General features: G+C 41.2%; 1 protein-coding gene across 1 annotated transcript in view; it reads left to right on the forward strand.

Annotated features, from left to right (window-relative positions):
- The window catches only part of CPD (carboxypeptidase D), a 40859-nt gene that overhangs the window by 17539 nt on the left and 6703 nt on the right, over window positions 1-16617 (forward strand). Inside the window, exons 5-14 of the mRNA XM_063295718.1 lie at window positions 255-619; window positions 4901-5092; window positions 6067-6234; window positions 7017-7126; window positions 9141-9243; window positions 10076-10218; window positions 10397-10566; window positions 13949-14260; window positions 15443-15638; window positions 16412-16547. Coding sequence (XP_063151788.1) covers window positions 255-619; window positions 4901-5092; window positions 6067-6234; window positions 7017-7126; window positions 9141-9243; window positions 10076-10218; window positions 10397-10566; window positions 13949-14260; window positions 15443-15638; window positions 16412-16547 — 1895 coding nt within the window. The remainder of the gene's footprint in view (window positions 1-254; window positions 620-4900; window positions 5093-6066; window positions 6235-7016; window positions 7127-9140; window positions 9244-10075; window positions 10219-10396; window positions 10567-13948; window positions 14261-15442; window positions 15639-16411; window positions 16548-16617) is intronic.

Genomic DNA, 16617 nt, shown 5'->3' on the forward strand with positions numbered 1-16617 from the left:
AAGTCAGGTGATATCTAAGGGATGATGAGGAATGTTGGCTCCACCCCTGTAATGTCATCTGATCCTTGGGAGAACGCTAAGTCGCAATCCAGTCTTTGGAACAATTTTTTGTTATATTCCTGCTCTATAGATAACTAGTTTTGCAGATCCCTGCACGTAGTAATGGAAGATAAGGTAAACTTTATTAGCGATGCTCTTAAGTGAGGTCAGGCTAATTTCAGGCTGAAAGTAAGTTCTTCCCTCTTTTCCCCCAGTTACCTGCCAGTCACCACAGAGAACATTGAAGTGAAGGAAGAAAATGCAACTGTAGTGGACTTCTCCTTGCATCCTGCAGTCACAGTGTTGACTTCCAGGCCTACTAAGGAAGCTCCGATAGCTGCCAACCACTCTCTTGACAGTGCAGCAAGTACAACTGATGTAAACAGGTCCACCTCTGTTCACCAGGTGATCCAGCCAGATGATTTTCGCCATCACCACTTCCCTGATATGGGGATCTTTCTGAGGAAATATGCCACTGAATACCCAAACATCACACATCTCTACTCGGTAGGCAAGTCAGTGGAACAAAGGGAATTGTATGCAATGGAGATATCAGATAACCCAGGCATCCACGAAGCAGGTAATCTCCCATTATGCAGCTCTGTTGCATGACCTAGATTCTAGCAGTTTAAAAAATGGGAAAATATTTCTTCCTGTCTCCAAGCATAGTTTTATGAACTTTGAGTAAGTTCCACTACCTTAGTTATCGTTTGTCAAAGGTACAAAGGCCAACATCTTGTAATCTTTCCTCATAAATGAATTGGTCCAAGTCTTAACTACTTCGATCATTCAGAATATTTTTGCTCTGAAATATCCTTTTTTAGTTGCAGTCATCAGAACCAACTATACACAGTAATCAATGTACAGTGACACCATAGTAGAGCATTATGCTTTTGACAATTTTGTTTTAATTCCCTTCCTAATTATCCCAACATTGAATTTCATAGAATCATAGAATGTAAAGTTTGAAAGATGCTCTCTACTCTTCTACTTACCATGGATTGCCACTCCTTTCTTTTGTCATTTGTTCTGCTTAGATTGATTTGAACCCAATTCCCCTTTGGGAAGAAGAACAAAGTAGTAGGAATTGAGCTTCACCATTTTCTTATTATCTGTTACTGTCGTACCCTCCCTTATAGATGGAGACTTACCTCTTCTTCTTTTTCTTCTTTTTGACACAGGCAAACCCCAACCCACCCCCTTTTGTTCCTTTTAGCTTAAGTTTTTTTGCACTTTCCTAATATTTTTCTATATATACTAGCAATTTGCTAAAAAGTTTCCTTGGTGATTATATTCTTGTGTTTCCTGGACATGTCCCTTTTAAGATACTCAGTTGACAACTTCCTATGTATCCATAGTGGTTTTCTTAGCTGCCCTCCCCCAACTTTTTCTTATTGGAATGTGTGTGATCGCACTTCAAATATATTATTTTGAGAGGTTCCCAACCCTTCTGTATTCCCTTTCAATTGATGATTTCTGTCTATGGGATCACACCTTTGTTGTTGTTGTTTATTTGTTTAGTCGCTTCCGACTCTTCGTGACTTCATGGACCAGCCCACGCCAGAGCTTCCTGTCGGTCGTCAACACCCCCAGCTCCCCCAGGAACGCGTCCGTCACCTCTAGAATATCATCCATCCACCTTGCCCTTGGTCGGCCCCTCTTCCTTTTGCCTTCCACTCTCCCTAGCATCAGCATCTTCTCCAGGGTGTCCTGTCTTCTCATTATGTGGCCAAAATATTTCAGTTCTGCCTTTAATATCGTTCCCTCAAGGGAGCAGTCTGGCTTGATTTCCTGGAGGATGGACTGGTTTGATCTTCTGGCAGTCCGAGGCACTCCCAGAATTTTCCTCCAACATCACAGTTCAAAAGCATCGATCTTCCTTCTCTCAGCCTTCCTTATGGTCCAGCTCTCACAGCCATATGTTACTACAGGGAACACCATTGCTTTAACTATGCGGGCCTTTGTTGTCAGTGTGATGTCTCTGCTCTTAACTATTTTATCGAGATTTGTCATTGCTCTTCTCCCAAGGATTAAGCGTCTTCTGATTTCCTGGCTGCAGTCAGCATCTGCAGTAATCTTCACACCTAGAAATACAAAGTCTTTCACTGCTTCTACATTTTCTCCCTCTATTTGCCAGTTATCCATCAAGCTGGTTGCCATAATCTTGGTTTTTTTGAGGTTTAGCTGCAAGCCAGCTTTTGCACTTTCTTCTTTCACCTTCATCATAAGGCTCCTCAGTTCCTCTTCACTTTCAGCCATCAAAGTGGTATCATCTGCATATCTGAGATTGTTAATGTTTCTTCCAGCGATTTTAGCTCCAGCCTTGGATTCCTCAAGCCCAGCTTGTCGCACGGTGTGTTCTGCGTACAAGTTGAATAGGTAGGGTGAGAGTATACAGCCCTGCCGTACTCCTTTCCCAATCTTAAACCAGTCCGTTGTTCCGTGGTCTGTTCTTACTGTTGCTACTTGGTTGTTATACAGATTCTTCAGGAGGCATACAAGATGACTTGGTATCCCCATACCACTAAGAACTTGCCACAATTTGTTATGGTTCACACAGTCAAAGGCTTTAGAATAGTCAATAAAACAGAAATAGATGTTTTTCTGAAACTCCCTGGCTTTTTCCATTATCCATCGGATATTGGCAATTTGGTCCCTAGTTCCTCTGCCTTTTCTAAACCCAGCTTGTACATCTGGCAATTCTCGCTCCATGAACTGCTGAAGTCTCCCTTGCAGGATCTTGAGCATTACCTTACTGGCATGTGAAATGAGTGCCACTGTTCGATAGTTTGAACATTCTTTAGTGTTTCCCTTTTTTGGTATGGGGATATAAGTTGATTTTTTCCAGTCTGATGGCCATTCTTGTGTTTTCCAAATTTGCTGGCATATAGCATGCATTACCTTGACAGCCTCATCTTGCAAGATTTTGAACAGTTCAGCTGGGATGCCGTCGTCTCCTGCTGCCTTGTTATTAGCAATGCTTCTTAAGGCCCATTCAACCTCACTCTTCAGGATGTCTGGCTCCAGCTCACTGACCTCACCGTCAAAGCTATCCCCGATATTGTTATCCTTCCTATACAAGTCTTCTGTATATTCTTGCCACCTTTTCTTGATCTCTTCTTCTTCTGTTAGGTCCTTGCCATCTTTCTTTTTGATCATGCCCATGTTAGATGGCTTGCCCTGAATTCGAATTGAGATCATTCTATCATTTTTTGGATTGTATCCAAGCACTGCTTTAGCCACTTTACTATTAATTATGAAGGCTACTCCATTTCTTCTGTGGTCCTCTTGTCCACAGTAGTAGATCTGGTGGTCATTTGATGTGAAGTGGCCCATTCCAGTCCATTTCAGTTCACTGACGCCCAGAATGTCTATCTTTAATCTTGACATCTCACCAATAACTACATCCAATTTGCCCTGGCTCATAGATCTTACGTTCCAGGTTCCAATGGTGTGTTGATCCTTAGAACATCGGATTCGCCGTTCACCACCGGCACCGTCGGCCGCTAGCCGTCCTTTCGGCTTTGAGCTAGCTGCGTCATCACGACTGGGGCTAGTCGAGCTCATCCTCTGTTCCTCCCCAGTAGCATTTTGACCATCTTCCGACCTGGGGGTCTCACCTTCCGATGGTATACCGACATATCTCTGGTTGTACTGATCCATTTAGTTTTCACGGCAAGAATACTGGGGTGGGTTGCCATTACCTTCCCCAGGGATCGCATTTAGTCTGACCTCTCTGTCATGACCTTCCCGTCTTGGGTGGCCCTTCACGGTTTAGCTCACGGCATCATTGAGGTGCTCAAGCTCCAGCACCATGACAAGGTAACGATCCTTTGCTGAAGTGGGATCACACCTAGTACTTCTCTAATATTTGCCTATACTGACACCAGCATTTCACTGACTTATCCACCTCCGATCCTAGATCCCTTTTTTAATGATCACTATCTTTTAATGCTATCAGGGTCTGTTTGTGTGTCAGAAAGAGGGAAGAAGAGGCTGGTTTGTTGTTGTTTTGCCCCAGCGTCCATCCCTTTCCACTAGTTTATACTGAACTGCATTTTCCATTTTACCAGCCATGCTGTCAGATTGGGAGGAGTCTTTCAGAGTTCTTCATAGCATTATTTCTTTTTAACTATCTTAGCTTTTTAATATGTTTTTCCTATATTGAGTTAATTTCATAAGTAGGGTAGGAGAGTAACAAGGTTTTCAATTTTTATTTTGCAAACTTGAGGAAGAACTTCTTAAAGTAAGAGAGTATATATGCTGATAGACTTCTAAAATAATAATTTTTAAGGACAAGTTGAATGAATTTTAGTTTTCATCTTTAGTTTAAATTTTGTAGTTTTATCAATAATTTCAAATGTAGTTTTTATTAAAGGACCTTCTTTGGGCCAAATCAGTTTTACTTTCTAAGGTTTATGTTCATTATAGGTTCTGTTAACATTACAGACCATTTGTTTTGGCCTAAATGAAGCAACATTGTACCTCATTATTTTTATTAGTTGCAAAGATTACAGCTCCAAAACATTAGATATGCATGCATTTGGATGAGAATTTAAAAGACACTTGGAAAAACAGTTTATAAATCTGAACATCGACTAATTCTCTTGTGTAATTCATGTGGCATGAGCAGAACTTGGATTCATTTGCTGGACTGCACGTGGTGTTTTTGGTTCATGTTTAGAATTCCTCTACTAAACAGGGAAGAGAGCAACTGAGGCCTCTTTGTATGAATGCATGTATGCTCATGTTTGTATGTGTGCTTTGATCTGCCCCACTTCTACCCCTCATCCTGCCAGACAAACTGTTAAATGTAATGGTTAGACTAAGTGCTCTCTGCCTCGTTTTCTTCCTCGTCCAGGTGAACCGGAATTCAAGTATATTGGGAATATGCATGGCAATGAAGTAGTAGGAAGGGAGTTACTCCTCAATCTCATAGAGTATCTCTGCAAGAACTATGGAACTGATCCTGAAGTTACTGACTTGATCCAAAAAACTCGGATACATATCATGCCATCAATGAACCCTGATGGCTATGAAAGGTCTCTAGAAGGTAGTCTTGCTTACCAGCTTTCTTGGTTACGCTTCTGTTAAAGGCTTTGGACGAGGAGAGGTGGTGGTTTTACAAGGCAGACAGCTTCAGCTTTCCCACATAGCTGATTCAGCTTTAACCATAATATTCACGAGCCCACTTTCTTTTCTATGTATTAGCCCAGAATTTCTCCTCTCCTTGAATCATCTCTGTCCCTGTTGGCAACAATACAGAAGTGGTTTGCCATTGACTTTTTCTGGGGGTTATCCTACAACTTAGGGATTTCCTGGTACAGGTAGTCCTTGGGTTACAACCTTTCGTTCAGTGATGGTTCAAAGTTCTGATGGCACTGAACAACAGTGCAGCGGGCCGTGGTCATGTGATCACGGTTTCTGACATTCCCTGCTGGCTTCCCACAAGCAAATGGGTGGGTCATAAGGGCTGTGGAAAGATGAAGTAATGAAAGTTGGGTCATTAATGAAAGAAAGACTGAATCTGACAAGTCCGTAGCAGATACCTTGTTTGGCAAGCCAGAACTTGGCGTTTGAACAATAGCTTATTTGGCTACACCTTGAATTCTTAGAATTTGAATTCTTTCTAATGAAGGATTTTTCCCAGCTGAATGTTTGATTAGTGTGGATATTTATAATGGCTTGGTCCCAAGGCATATTGCAGTAGCAGTACACTTTGCCTCCTGTGCAACAGTTTGTGGCTCTTCACACAGTTACGCAGATCTCTATAGGCAGAACTTCTGAAGTTTCTGAGATGGATAAAGTGTTTGAGGAGAAGTTTTCATTTCTATCTTGGTAGTTATAAAATCTCTTAGACTTTGGTAGAGGAGAATCACAGAAAAAAATAATGCCTCTTGCTTTGTCCACTTAACTTTGGGGTACAAATTTTGTGTGCAGGAGGGACCATATTGCTTTACAGCAATACTGGTATTGCTATAAAGCACAGATGGCTCTGAGCTCAACAGACTTTGTTTTTTTTCTCAGGAGACACATCGGGAACTTTTGGCAGAAACAACAGCAACAACTATGATTTGAATCGCAACTTTCCAGATCAGTTTGTCCAAATCACTGATCCCCTGCAGCCAGAGACAATAGCTGTTATGAACTGGCTGAAGACCTATCCCTTTGTGCTATCTGCAAACTTGCATGGAGGTAAGAGGGATGCAGACCAGCCTGTACAGAAGTGTGTGGCACTTTTATTCTAGATGCAGTAAGCCTGAGGGATCATGGCAGGAGAACCTCCCAGTGCATGGAAATCTCCTGAAAACCACAAAGAATTTTCAGTATAGAATTTTATCTGATAATCCTCTACAAGCTAGGGCTGCTGGCCAAGATCATCCAAAAGATAGCTTGTAGTGAAAAAGAGCATTTGCATCCAGTATACGGTATGTGCTCTTATTCGGGTTACTTTGAAAATGATCAGAAGAATTGCATTAAAAATAATGCTACTTGAATTACTTGATTTATTAAAGCAGATTCATCTTTTTTTTCAGGCTTGTAGAAGCCTGAAAAAAAGACATGCATGCTTTAATAAGTAACCCATTGGTACTGTGCTTGCATGAAGTCCAGAGAACTTCAGAATCATTTTTAAAGTACGCACAACCCTGGCTTTTGCATAGCCCTTCTGAAAAGTCTAGTTTCCCCTTTTTTGGCTATGTGCGGACTTTATGAGTGCATTTCCTCTGTACTGGCTCCTGATTTTGAAGAGCAAGTAACAAACAGGTGCTGTCTTGCAGCCTCTTGATGCATTCCAATAGGTGGATTCTGGTCATCGTTGTCTTTATTTACCTGGATTAGCTTTGTGGTTAGTTCTGAAATCTAAGCAAACAGCAGTATTGTTCTTCATTGTGATGGTGAAACAGCTGCCTTCTATGTTATGATTAATTTACTCAGGGCGATAAAATCCTGAAAGCTGTTTTTTTGTTCCTTTGCAGGTTCTCTGGTGGTTAACTACCCCTATGATGATAATCGACTAGGAATTGCCACATATAGTAAATCCCCTGATGATTCTATTTTTCGGCAGATAGCTCTTGCCTATGCTAAGGTAACAGTTATTGGGAGGTTTATCCAACAGTTCCTGGAACCTCTGAGATCCACTGGCTTATGTATTACACTCAGCTTATATAGTGTGATATGCGGGTTGTGATTCCTGGGAGGTTGCAAGCAAATTAGGACAGGCTACAACTTTTTCTAAAGCTGTCAGGCTTGTCCAGACGAAGTGCAACTATATAGCTCTGGGTGGTAGATATACAAAGCATCCACCATAAGGTACGTATAAGAGTTAAAAGGCAGTTTGACTAAAATAGACATAATGGCATAAAATTCCAGTGGCATTATCTAACTTGTTAGAAAGGCCTTCTGGAAGAAGTCATTATTATAAATTTCTAATCTTTTGAGATGGGAAAAGTTCTGTTGGATGATAAGAGAAAAGCAAAAGTGACCAATCTATCCATGGTGGGCATAGGTGGTATTTACTGTGGGCAGGTGTTAAAGTAGTATTGTGTATTTAAATGCCCTTTGTTTGCTCTTTTTGCTCTTTTTGTTGATATTAGGAGTCCTTGCTAATTATGGCAGTGTAAAATAAATAATACTGATAAAGGTAGACTCAGGTGAAGCGAATGTGATGAAAATTTATCTTTAGTAAGGGATATATTTTATTTTGCCCAGCCCTAATTGCCATGAAATCATTAGCTTTATTTAGTGTGGGATGGAGGGTATCACACAAATTTTATCTTTTTAGGGGTTCACAATATCACAAAGTTTAAAGATTCCTGCACCAAACCATAGTGAAATATGTTCGTTTAACTTGATACGTTAACTCAGCCGTTGTGCTTTGTAACCATGGTTCATGGCACGGGTGAACAACTTTTTTCAGTTTGACTTTTGTGGGGGCCCATGCTCCAAAAAAAAAGCAGGACAGGACAGGACAGGACAAAGAACTAGATATGGTTAGGCCCAAAAATAGATTTGAATTAATTTAATTTTAATTGAATTGAAATTACATTAGATCAGTTAAATACAGTTTTTCTTCTTGTCACTTCAAAAAATATAATTTTCTGGCAATTTCTGAAAGGACTGTGCCTGTAGTTTTTTGTGACCTCCAGGGTATAAATTTTATTCCTCTGGTTTGTGGCTTAATGTCATTCTGAAACCAGCCATTGTGATTACTTTATAAATCCAGGTTAAAAGAAACGATGGTATACAGTAATGGGAAGTGTAAACCCATTAACTAATCCAGTATGCTGACCTGGGGATCCTGGAAGATGCACTGCAAAATGTCTGGAAGGCACTAAGTCTTGGAAAGGCTGAATTGTTAGGCTGCACATGAAAGAATATAACAAGAAGGCCTTTTAAATGGGAACTCGGGAGACTCTGTGACAACTGTGAAACTTGGTGGATGATCCTGAGTCGGTCACATTTGCTCAGCCTAACCTATCTCACTGTGTTATTTAACTAAAATTGCAAGAGAGTGGTATACTGGATTAATGATGGGATAAATATGTAGTAAATCTTCACATACTTTAATTTTAAGATCTCATCAACAAAAATAAAAATGTAGTTAAAGTTGATTGTTCACAAACTACTTAGTTGTATCCTGTTTGGAATGGAAGTTGAAAAGTGATATAAAAATTCTATCATGATATAAGACTTGGATTTTTCCAATCTGAATTTAAGAGTTTATAAAATCAAGTCTCTTGGGGTCAAGCTGAACGGTTGGTGACATCACAGGCATGTCCATGTAGTTTTTCTGGGGGCGTCTGGCCTTTGTTTTCATCCGGCATGTTGTCCAACTTCCCAGCCTAGCTCACAGCCCTAGGATTTCCTGGCTGTCTCCCTTCCAAGTGCCAAACAGGTTCAGTATGCTTTTAAGATCAGATGCGGTCACTAGAACTTCAACTGCCTGTGATCTGTTACTCATACAGCTGCTCATAAATAGGCATATTAACAAAACTCTTCTCACAAAAGGTTTGTCTATGACTTCAAGTGTAACACAGGAATCAACTACATGAACCTGAACTCATGTAGATTTCATAGGAGGTCACGTTCTGTTCTTTCAGGAGAATGTGCAGATGTTCCAGGGCCACCCATGTGACAACATGTATCCTGATGAATACTTCCCCCATGGCATCACTAACGGCGCAAAATGGTATAATGTTCCAGGTAAAGCATAAATGCTGGAGATGTTTGTTGTGGAGCTGACAAAATCTATGGGCCTTATGTGTGAAAATAAGATCCTGAATCCCCTTCAGGTTGTTCTGAGTTTCTCAGGATGAGAACTTTTCCTTGGAAGCAAACCATGATGTTTTCTAGGGCTGTGAAAAAAGTTATTTGAAAAGCCCCCTTTCAAGGTCAGAACAGTTTCGATTTTGAAACTGCGAGCTTTGAATTTGAAACATTTATTTATTTATTCATTCATTCATTCAGTTTTTGTAGCCGCCCATCTCAGCAAGTGACTGTTATTTGCACGCTACTAATATTTGTTTGCTTTTTATTATATGTGAACCAAATCAGTATTTTTTTTTTTTAAATCCTGGTTTAAACAATGTGTGAACAAAGCCAATGTTTAATGAGGAAATTGCATAGGATTTTCCAACCATATTCCCCTGAGTTCTGTTTTTTTAATGCAAATACTGCCTCCTACTGCTAGGTCCAGGTGTTTAAGAAAGCAATTCTCTGTTTGGCATCTTCTTTGTTCCGACACATTTTCAGGTTTGCTTTTATTTCACGTGAATTTGATTTGTTTCTATGGATATAAAAGAAGTGTTGCTACTTTTTAAGCTATATGCATAGGTGAAGGTGACTGCTCAGATTTTGAAATCTGAGGTTTTAAATTCCTTTTCCTAAAATGGCATCTTGTTTTATTGTTCCACAAACTCAAAGTATTATGGTTAGAATTTCAGCTCTGTGGGATTAATTTCTTTATTCTCATGCTGCGAAGACCTTTGCCATTAAGCGGAACCTTTTGATGTCTCTTCTGATGTCCTTGTTCCAGGTGGCATGCAGGATTGGAATTACTTTAACACAAATTGCTTTGAGGTGACGATTGAGTTGGGCTGTGTCAAATATCCCAGGGCAGAAGAGCTGCCAAAATATTGGGAGCAGAACCGCCGGTCTCTGCTGCAGTTTATCAAGCAGGTAAGATGATGTGCTACCCCACAGGATTAAGAAATGCTCACCAATAGCGCTGTGTACTGCACAAAGGGGGGAAAAAACATGCCTAGCCCTTGTTTTCTCGTAGGTTTGGGAAAATAGATCAAAGACCGGTTGAGTCTTTTTGCAAAATCTAACAGCTCATCCATCTGTCTTCACTTAGGTTCATCAAGGAGTCAGAGGGTTTGTGTTGGACGCCACTGATGGACGAGGCATCTTGAATGCAACCATCAGCATTGCCGGCATCGACCACCCTGTCCCTACCTACACGACTGGGGATTACTGGCGCCTGCTGACTCCAGGAACGTACAAGATCACAGCATCGGCCCGGGGGTAAGCCACACAGCTTTCGATTTCCAATAGCTATTGTTTCACCTTTCTTAAATGGGCTGGAGTTAAATAACCTACTCCCTACGAAAGAAAAGGTTGCTGGTATTTTTGGCTTATTTTCATAGGAATTGTAGTACTTGCTGTCTTCTCTTCCTGCTGTTAAATGAAGGGTGACTGTTTCATTGCTGCAACTTGATTAATTTTTAGTTGCTGTTAGTGGAAAGAAAGTAATGGCTTTTTATTGTGGTGCTGGAAAAAGTACTGGGAATGTCTTGGACTATAAGAAGGTGATACTAAACAAAGTAGAACCAGACAGCTCATTGGAAGCACTGATAATGAAGCTACAGCTTAAATAATTTGGACACGTAATGCAAAGGCAACAGTCATTGGAGAAGATCCTGATACTTGAAAAAAAATTGAAGACAGGCCAACAGATGACAAGGTGGCTAGATACTATCACGGATGACACAACCAGTTGCTTACAAGATTTTAAAGAAGCAGTTACTGGCAAATAGTCCTAGTAAAAGTATGTCCCTTTGGGTCACAAAGAAGCAGGAGTGACTGAATGACTGAACAAGTCAATCTCTCACTCAGATTTAGAACAAAAAAGATTGGAGAGAGAGAATCCTTAATCCTGCACAGTTAAGGCTCTTGAGATATCTTGACCATGCATCTTCTACATCATCCTAAGGAGGAACATGATCTCCATCCAGCTCCAAATGTAGAGACAGGCAGCTTATCACTCTTGCTGAAGGGAAAAACTGCAGTCCCAGTCTGGAAGCGCAGATTTTTTTTTTTTTAGCTCAGGTTTCTGTGAAAGGCAAGATGAAAATGTTTTTTTTTTTTGCATGGAAGGCTTAATTTCATTTTTCAGGCTAGCAGGGCCCTGGCATCTTCATTTAAAAGAATGAGAGAGCAGTTGAGAGGAAGGCAATGTTACCTAAGAGTTTTGGAGATTTATTCTCTGCTGGGGTGTGCCAAAGGTCTGAAGTGGGATGAGGCAACGTCCTAAGTATTGTAGGAAAAGGAGCTGGGTTAGCAAAGAAAGTCTTTCCAGTCACATCAAGTCTGCTGGAATGGAATGTGAGCTACAAAAGCTATTACGATAATTTATTCACTTATCTTTAAGGGGTTACAAGGCTCAGTTGCTTTCACTGGAGAGGACTAATGCAGGTACTGTTCTGGAAACGGCAATTAATGGAAGTAAAGATGGCTTCTGTGAAATAGATTGAGCATCTGTAAGAAAAAAAAGTTCTCACTGTGAGCCCTTATGATTCTGGGATGAGTACAGCAACAGTTATAAGAATAATTGAATTATATAAGCCATTACTATCTCCTGGCCTGTTGCCTTATTGTAATGGTATGTGGGAAAGACCTTGTGAGATGGGGCCAAGAGACGCCGCTTAGGGAACGGTCAGATAAGAGAGGGCAGAGCCCGCAGCTGGATAGTAGGTGGGTCAAGAGGCTCAGAAGGGACACCCCCACCCACCCACCCCCTTTCTTGGGCTGTAAAGGAGATGGTGGGAGAATTGTACTTTCAGGCTTGCAAGATTCTGTTAATGTACTAGCTTTACAATAACGTAGAATTAGCTTATCTGGTCAGGTTTCCTGTCTGGTCTACCTGGGAAGGCTGACATTTATTTATTGTGAAACCATTTCACCCAGATATCAATATTAAAAACTATTCCAAAACAGGCTTGTACTATATGGGTCTTCATTTCCTGTTCTGGTGTCCTTAGGACTTCGACACTGCTGCCTATGTGGGACTTGAAGTAAATCCATACATTTCAAAGCAGTCTTGTTAGTAAATCCATGGACAGCACAAGCAGCTTGGTGTTAACAAGAAATAAGAAAAATTGTAGGTTGCAGCTCTTTCCTTATTCTGTGTAGTTTAATCTTTTCCTGAATTTCTCATAAGTCGCAGCAACTACTCCCTCTAACTTCCCATCAAGGTGGCAAATGCCATCTTTTGGGTGCATCTACCCTGATAATACTGTTAGCATTTTCTAAATACTTTATATTGCCAAGCACGTTGAGCTTCCCTTTGGCTGCAAATCAGGACTGCTGATCCTGTGGCCATCAAACTACCTGTTTGTGACCCCTGCAGCTGCCTCCTGCAGTCCCAGTCTGGAAGCACAGAGCCTGGCGCAATGGGGGCACCGGAAGCCCATTATTGTAGTAACTGTGGGTGTTGTTCTGTGGTGCCACTCACAGATTTCTGTCAGTTTTTGGCAGCGCCTATCTTCAAAGCTGGTGGAGGCGTCATAGCGCAGGGCTCGCCAGCAGGGCCTGTGATATCCACCTTGAAAGAGGCTAGACTTAATTTTTTCACTACCCACCATCAAAACAGAATCATGCGTGATGTAGCCATCCACTTTGTATCATCATGTATGTGGGGTTTTTTTATGTTTAATATTGTTAGTTGGCCAGAGTCATGTATTTGCAGTGGGTGGCCATATACATCCGATAAACGAATAAACGTTCCCTCCTCCCATGGTCTTTGACTCTCCCGGTAATCATTGTGCAGTACCTGGCCCTCAAAAGATTGCCCCCTGAAAGTCAAATGTTTCTCCCATCTCATTCTTGGGATACAATCAAATCCATACAGTAAGATGATAAAAGAAATGGAACTTTACTCTTTATTTCAAAAATAGGAATACAGCATTCTGATTCTCACACCAAGCAACTCAGTCATGTGTCTATCACCTTTCTGTAGAAATTTTCCTTTGCATATCACAATTTAATTCTGTGTTGAATACTACAACACTTCTGACTCTCTTCTTCTCAAACTATTAACCAGCAGCTCTGGCCATTATGCTACAGCTTTTATCCCCATATTGGAAGTCAGAAAGGATGTTCCATAATCAGCAGTAAGAAGTAGGTGGAAGTGTGGTATGTGCCTGAGCTGATAAGAACACTTACAGCCCTTATTATTGCCTGATTAACATCCTGTAGAAGAAGTCAGAGAATGAGAAAAAAAAATTAAAGGAGACACCTCTTTCCTTTTCTCTGTGTGGTTCTGTTTCATGCAGTTTACATAAGAATATTTCTACTGCCTCAATTTGTAAAGCATGCTAAATATGTGAATATGTGTGGGAGGAATAGTCATTATCGTTACCTGCAGTTAAACAGAAGTAAAATCTAAATGAACCAACTTAGTTTCTGCAATATTAATGGTTTAAGAAGCTGGGACCATCGTAGACTGCCAAATTCTGAATCGCCATGCCAGCTTAGCCCGCAGGAACTAGTTAGAAACTATGATACTTACTGTAATAGTTAGGTCTGATTAAGCTTCCTTCAGAGGAATGGTATTGCCTCAGACGGAATGGACTGTTTCTCTTTCCTTCAAATTCTTACATGTTTTTCCTCCTGTTTTTTTGGGAAGGTATAATTCAGAGACAAAGATAGTAAACGTTGAAGCCAACAATGCGGTACAAGTCAACTTTACTTTGAGTCGAAAAGGCTCCAAAGTTGAAGAAGGATTGGCACCACATGTGAACATGGCAGACTCTAACGGGCCCATCACCAAGGAGTTTGAAACCCTGGTCAAAGACCTCTCAGCAGAGAATGGCTTGGAACATCTCCTCTTGGCTTCTTCAGCTGATGTTCAGCCCTCCCGTTATCGTCCCTACAAAGACCTGTCTATGTTCCTTAGAGGCTTGAATTTGAATTATCCAGAAATCACAAATCTTGTTAGGTAGGTGACACTGCTTGGGGAGATTTACATTCTGGAAAAATGTAATCACAGTTGTGTTCCATCATTGTGTCACAGCTGTGTTCCTGGAAGAAAGTTCAAAAGAAAATGAGCTGATACAGCAATGCGGTCCACAGAATGTGTCCGCCATTCTAAGAAACATTCTGCGCTTAACCTAGACCATCTAAATTCTGTGTTCATAGCTGCCAAATAATGTATTCTGTAGCTAGACTGAGTTTTGGAATATCCCTGTGACTAACGGCGTTCTGCCTTCGTTAATAATGGAGAAGGGGGTGAGCCCTGAAATTGTTGCTTTGACCATACTTTTGTTACTCTCTTTGTTTGGTAAATCGTTAGGGATAGACATCCTACTTTAAATGGTAGCTGAACTTCTCTGAAAGTTGGATTCTGCACCAGGAAAGAGTGAGTCACTCCTGTTCCTTGAGAATACAAAGTCAGCAAAAAAAACCCTTTGTCACTCGTTGTTCTGACCGCCAAAATACTTATTATGTTCAGTAGCTGAGAACCTTAGTAATGTAATTGGCATCATTGGAAGGTATGGGGGCATTTCCTGGGTTAGGATGGGATTTATTTTATTTATTATTAAATACATATGCCGCCCATCTCACTATAAAAGTGACTCTGGGTGGCTTACAAATAAAAATTATAAAACCATTATAAAAATAGAAAAAATACTATATATATGTATATATATAAATAAAAAATAGGGAAACTAAAAGGCGAAGAGAGCGTCTTAAGCCCCCAAGTACCCACAGGGCTGCCTATCACTCCTGGGTCCTCAAACTAGTTGGCAGAGCCTGGTCTTGACGCTCTTCCTGAAGGCCAGAAGAGTGGCGGCCAATCTCACCTCAGGGATGACTTTTTAAAAAGCAATAAGCCTATGAGAAACTTGGGAAACTACCTTGAGTTTCCCACCAAAGAAAGTAGCTGGAAACTGCCTCCATTTGTTGGTGTTTTGTTGCTCTTTTTCAGTGGAGCAGCCTGGAGGTCCTCAGGTTTCCTTCAGTGGGAGGTTGCTTCCTTGCTGTGCTGGTATCTTACTATAAGCGTCTCAGTATGATTGGAAACATTTCTGACTTCTGCAGAATGAAAAGGCAGTGTAAAATTGCTATTTCCATTTTTGAAAAGCAGCCAGTAGACTTCTACTCTCTTCTGTTTCGGCAGCTTGGGCCAAAGTCGTGAGATTCGTCACATCTGGTCCCTAGAAATCTCTAACAAACCCAACCAGTCTGAGCCAGAAGAGCCAAAGATCCGTTTTGTTGCTGGCATCCATGGCAATGCCCCTGTTGGTACCGAGCTCCTCCTGGCTCTGGCAGAGTTCCTCTGCATGAACTACAAAAAGAACATGGCTATTACACAGGTGGGTGACCTGCATGTGTGCAAGCATCTCCAGGACTGTAGCAGTTCGGTGTGGAATCGCTTTCTGACCGCATTAGGTGGAACATGAAAGGAAATGCGTTAGAGCCCCGTGGAAAACAGCCTCGGGCAGCCTGAAATTTGAAGAGGGCAAAGTATACTGGGGCTTTTCTCTTGTTTTGGGAACGTTCCAGGTGAGGCCTTTTATATGCAGTCACTCTGCCTTATAATGTACTTTGTGGGAGAACTTTGTTCTCCTTTTTTCCCACTGTTTCATCTATTTTCAGAGCACAAAAACTGTTTACAAATGTTGAAATACTGCACCTGAGAATTGTTCCCTGTAAGAGTTTTAAAATATCCAAATCTGGTAAGGGGATGTCCATCAAATCGCTTGAATTAAACAACCACAGTACTGTTCAAATTATTGTAACATTCCTAGGACACGTTACCATGACAGCCACTAATACCACCTTTGAATGTTTCCCAACTTAATTGGGATAAACTGCTAAAACGGTTTTAGGGTGTGAAGGAGAGGCATCTTGTTCAGCGGAGGGAAGTTACTCGTTGCACTTGCTTCAAAAGCCAGCAGTTTGTGCCCAACAGTCTCAGCTGAAGGCGCTCAATCCTGCCTTGCTCCAAAGCACAGGGTTTTGGTGGAGCTCTGCCACGTTTCGAAGCGGGCCACCCTTCAGCTTTCCCACCACACCTTGATTAGATAGAGTGAATTAATGCTCAGTGAGATGTTTTATTTCTTGTTGGCTGCATGTGTTTTTCCAGATGATTGAGAAGACAAGAATAGTGATTGTGCCATCCCTAAATCCAGATGGGCGTGAGATTGCCCAGGAAGGAGATTGTACCTCCAAAACGGGTCAAACCAATGCCAACAGCAAAGATCTGGACACAGATTTCACAAGTAAGAGCAGGTTAATTTATTCCTTTCTGAGCTGTATTTTGTCTGGACCAGGATAGAGAGAGAGAGCCAT

Source organism: Candoia aspera, chromosome 1, assembly GCF_035149785.1.
Source record: "Candoia aspera isolate rCanAsp1 chromosome 1, rCanAsp1.hap2, whole genome shotgun sequence".
NCBI classification, from domain to species: Eukaryota; Metazoa; Chordata; class Lepidosauria; order Squamata; family Boidae; genus Candoia; species Candoia aspera.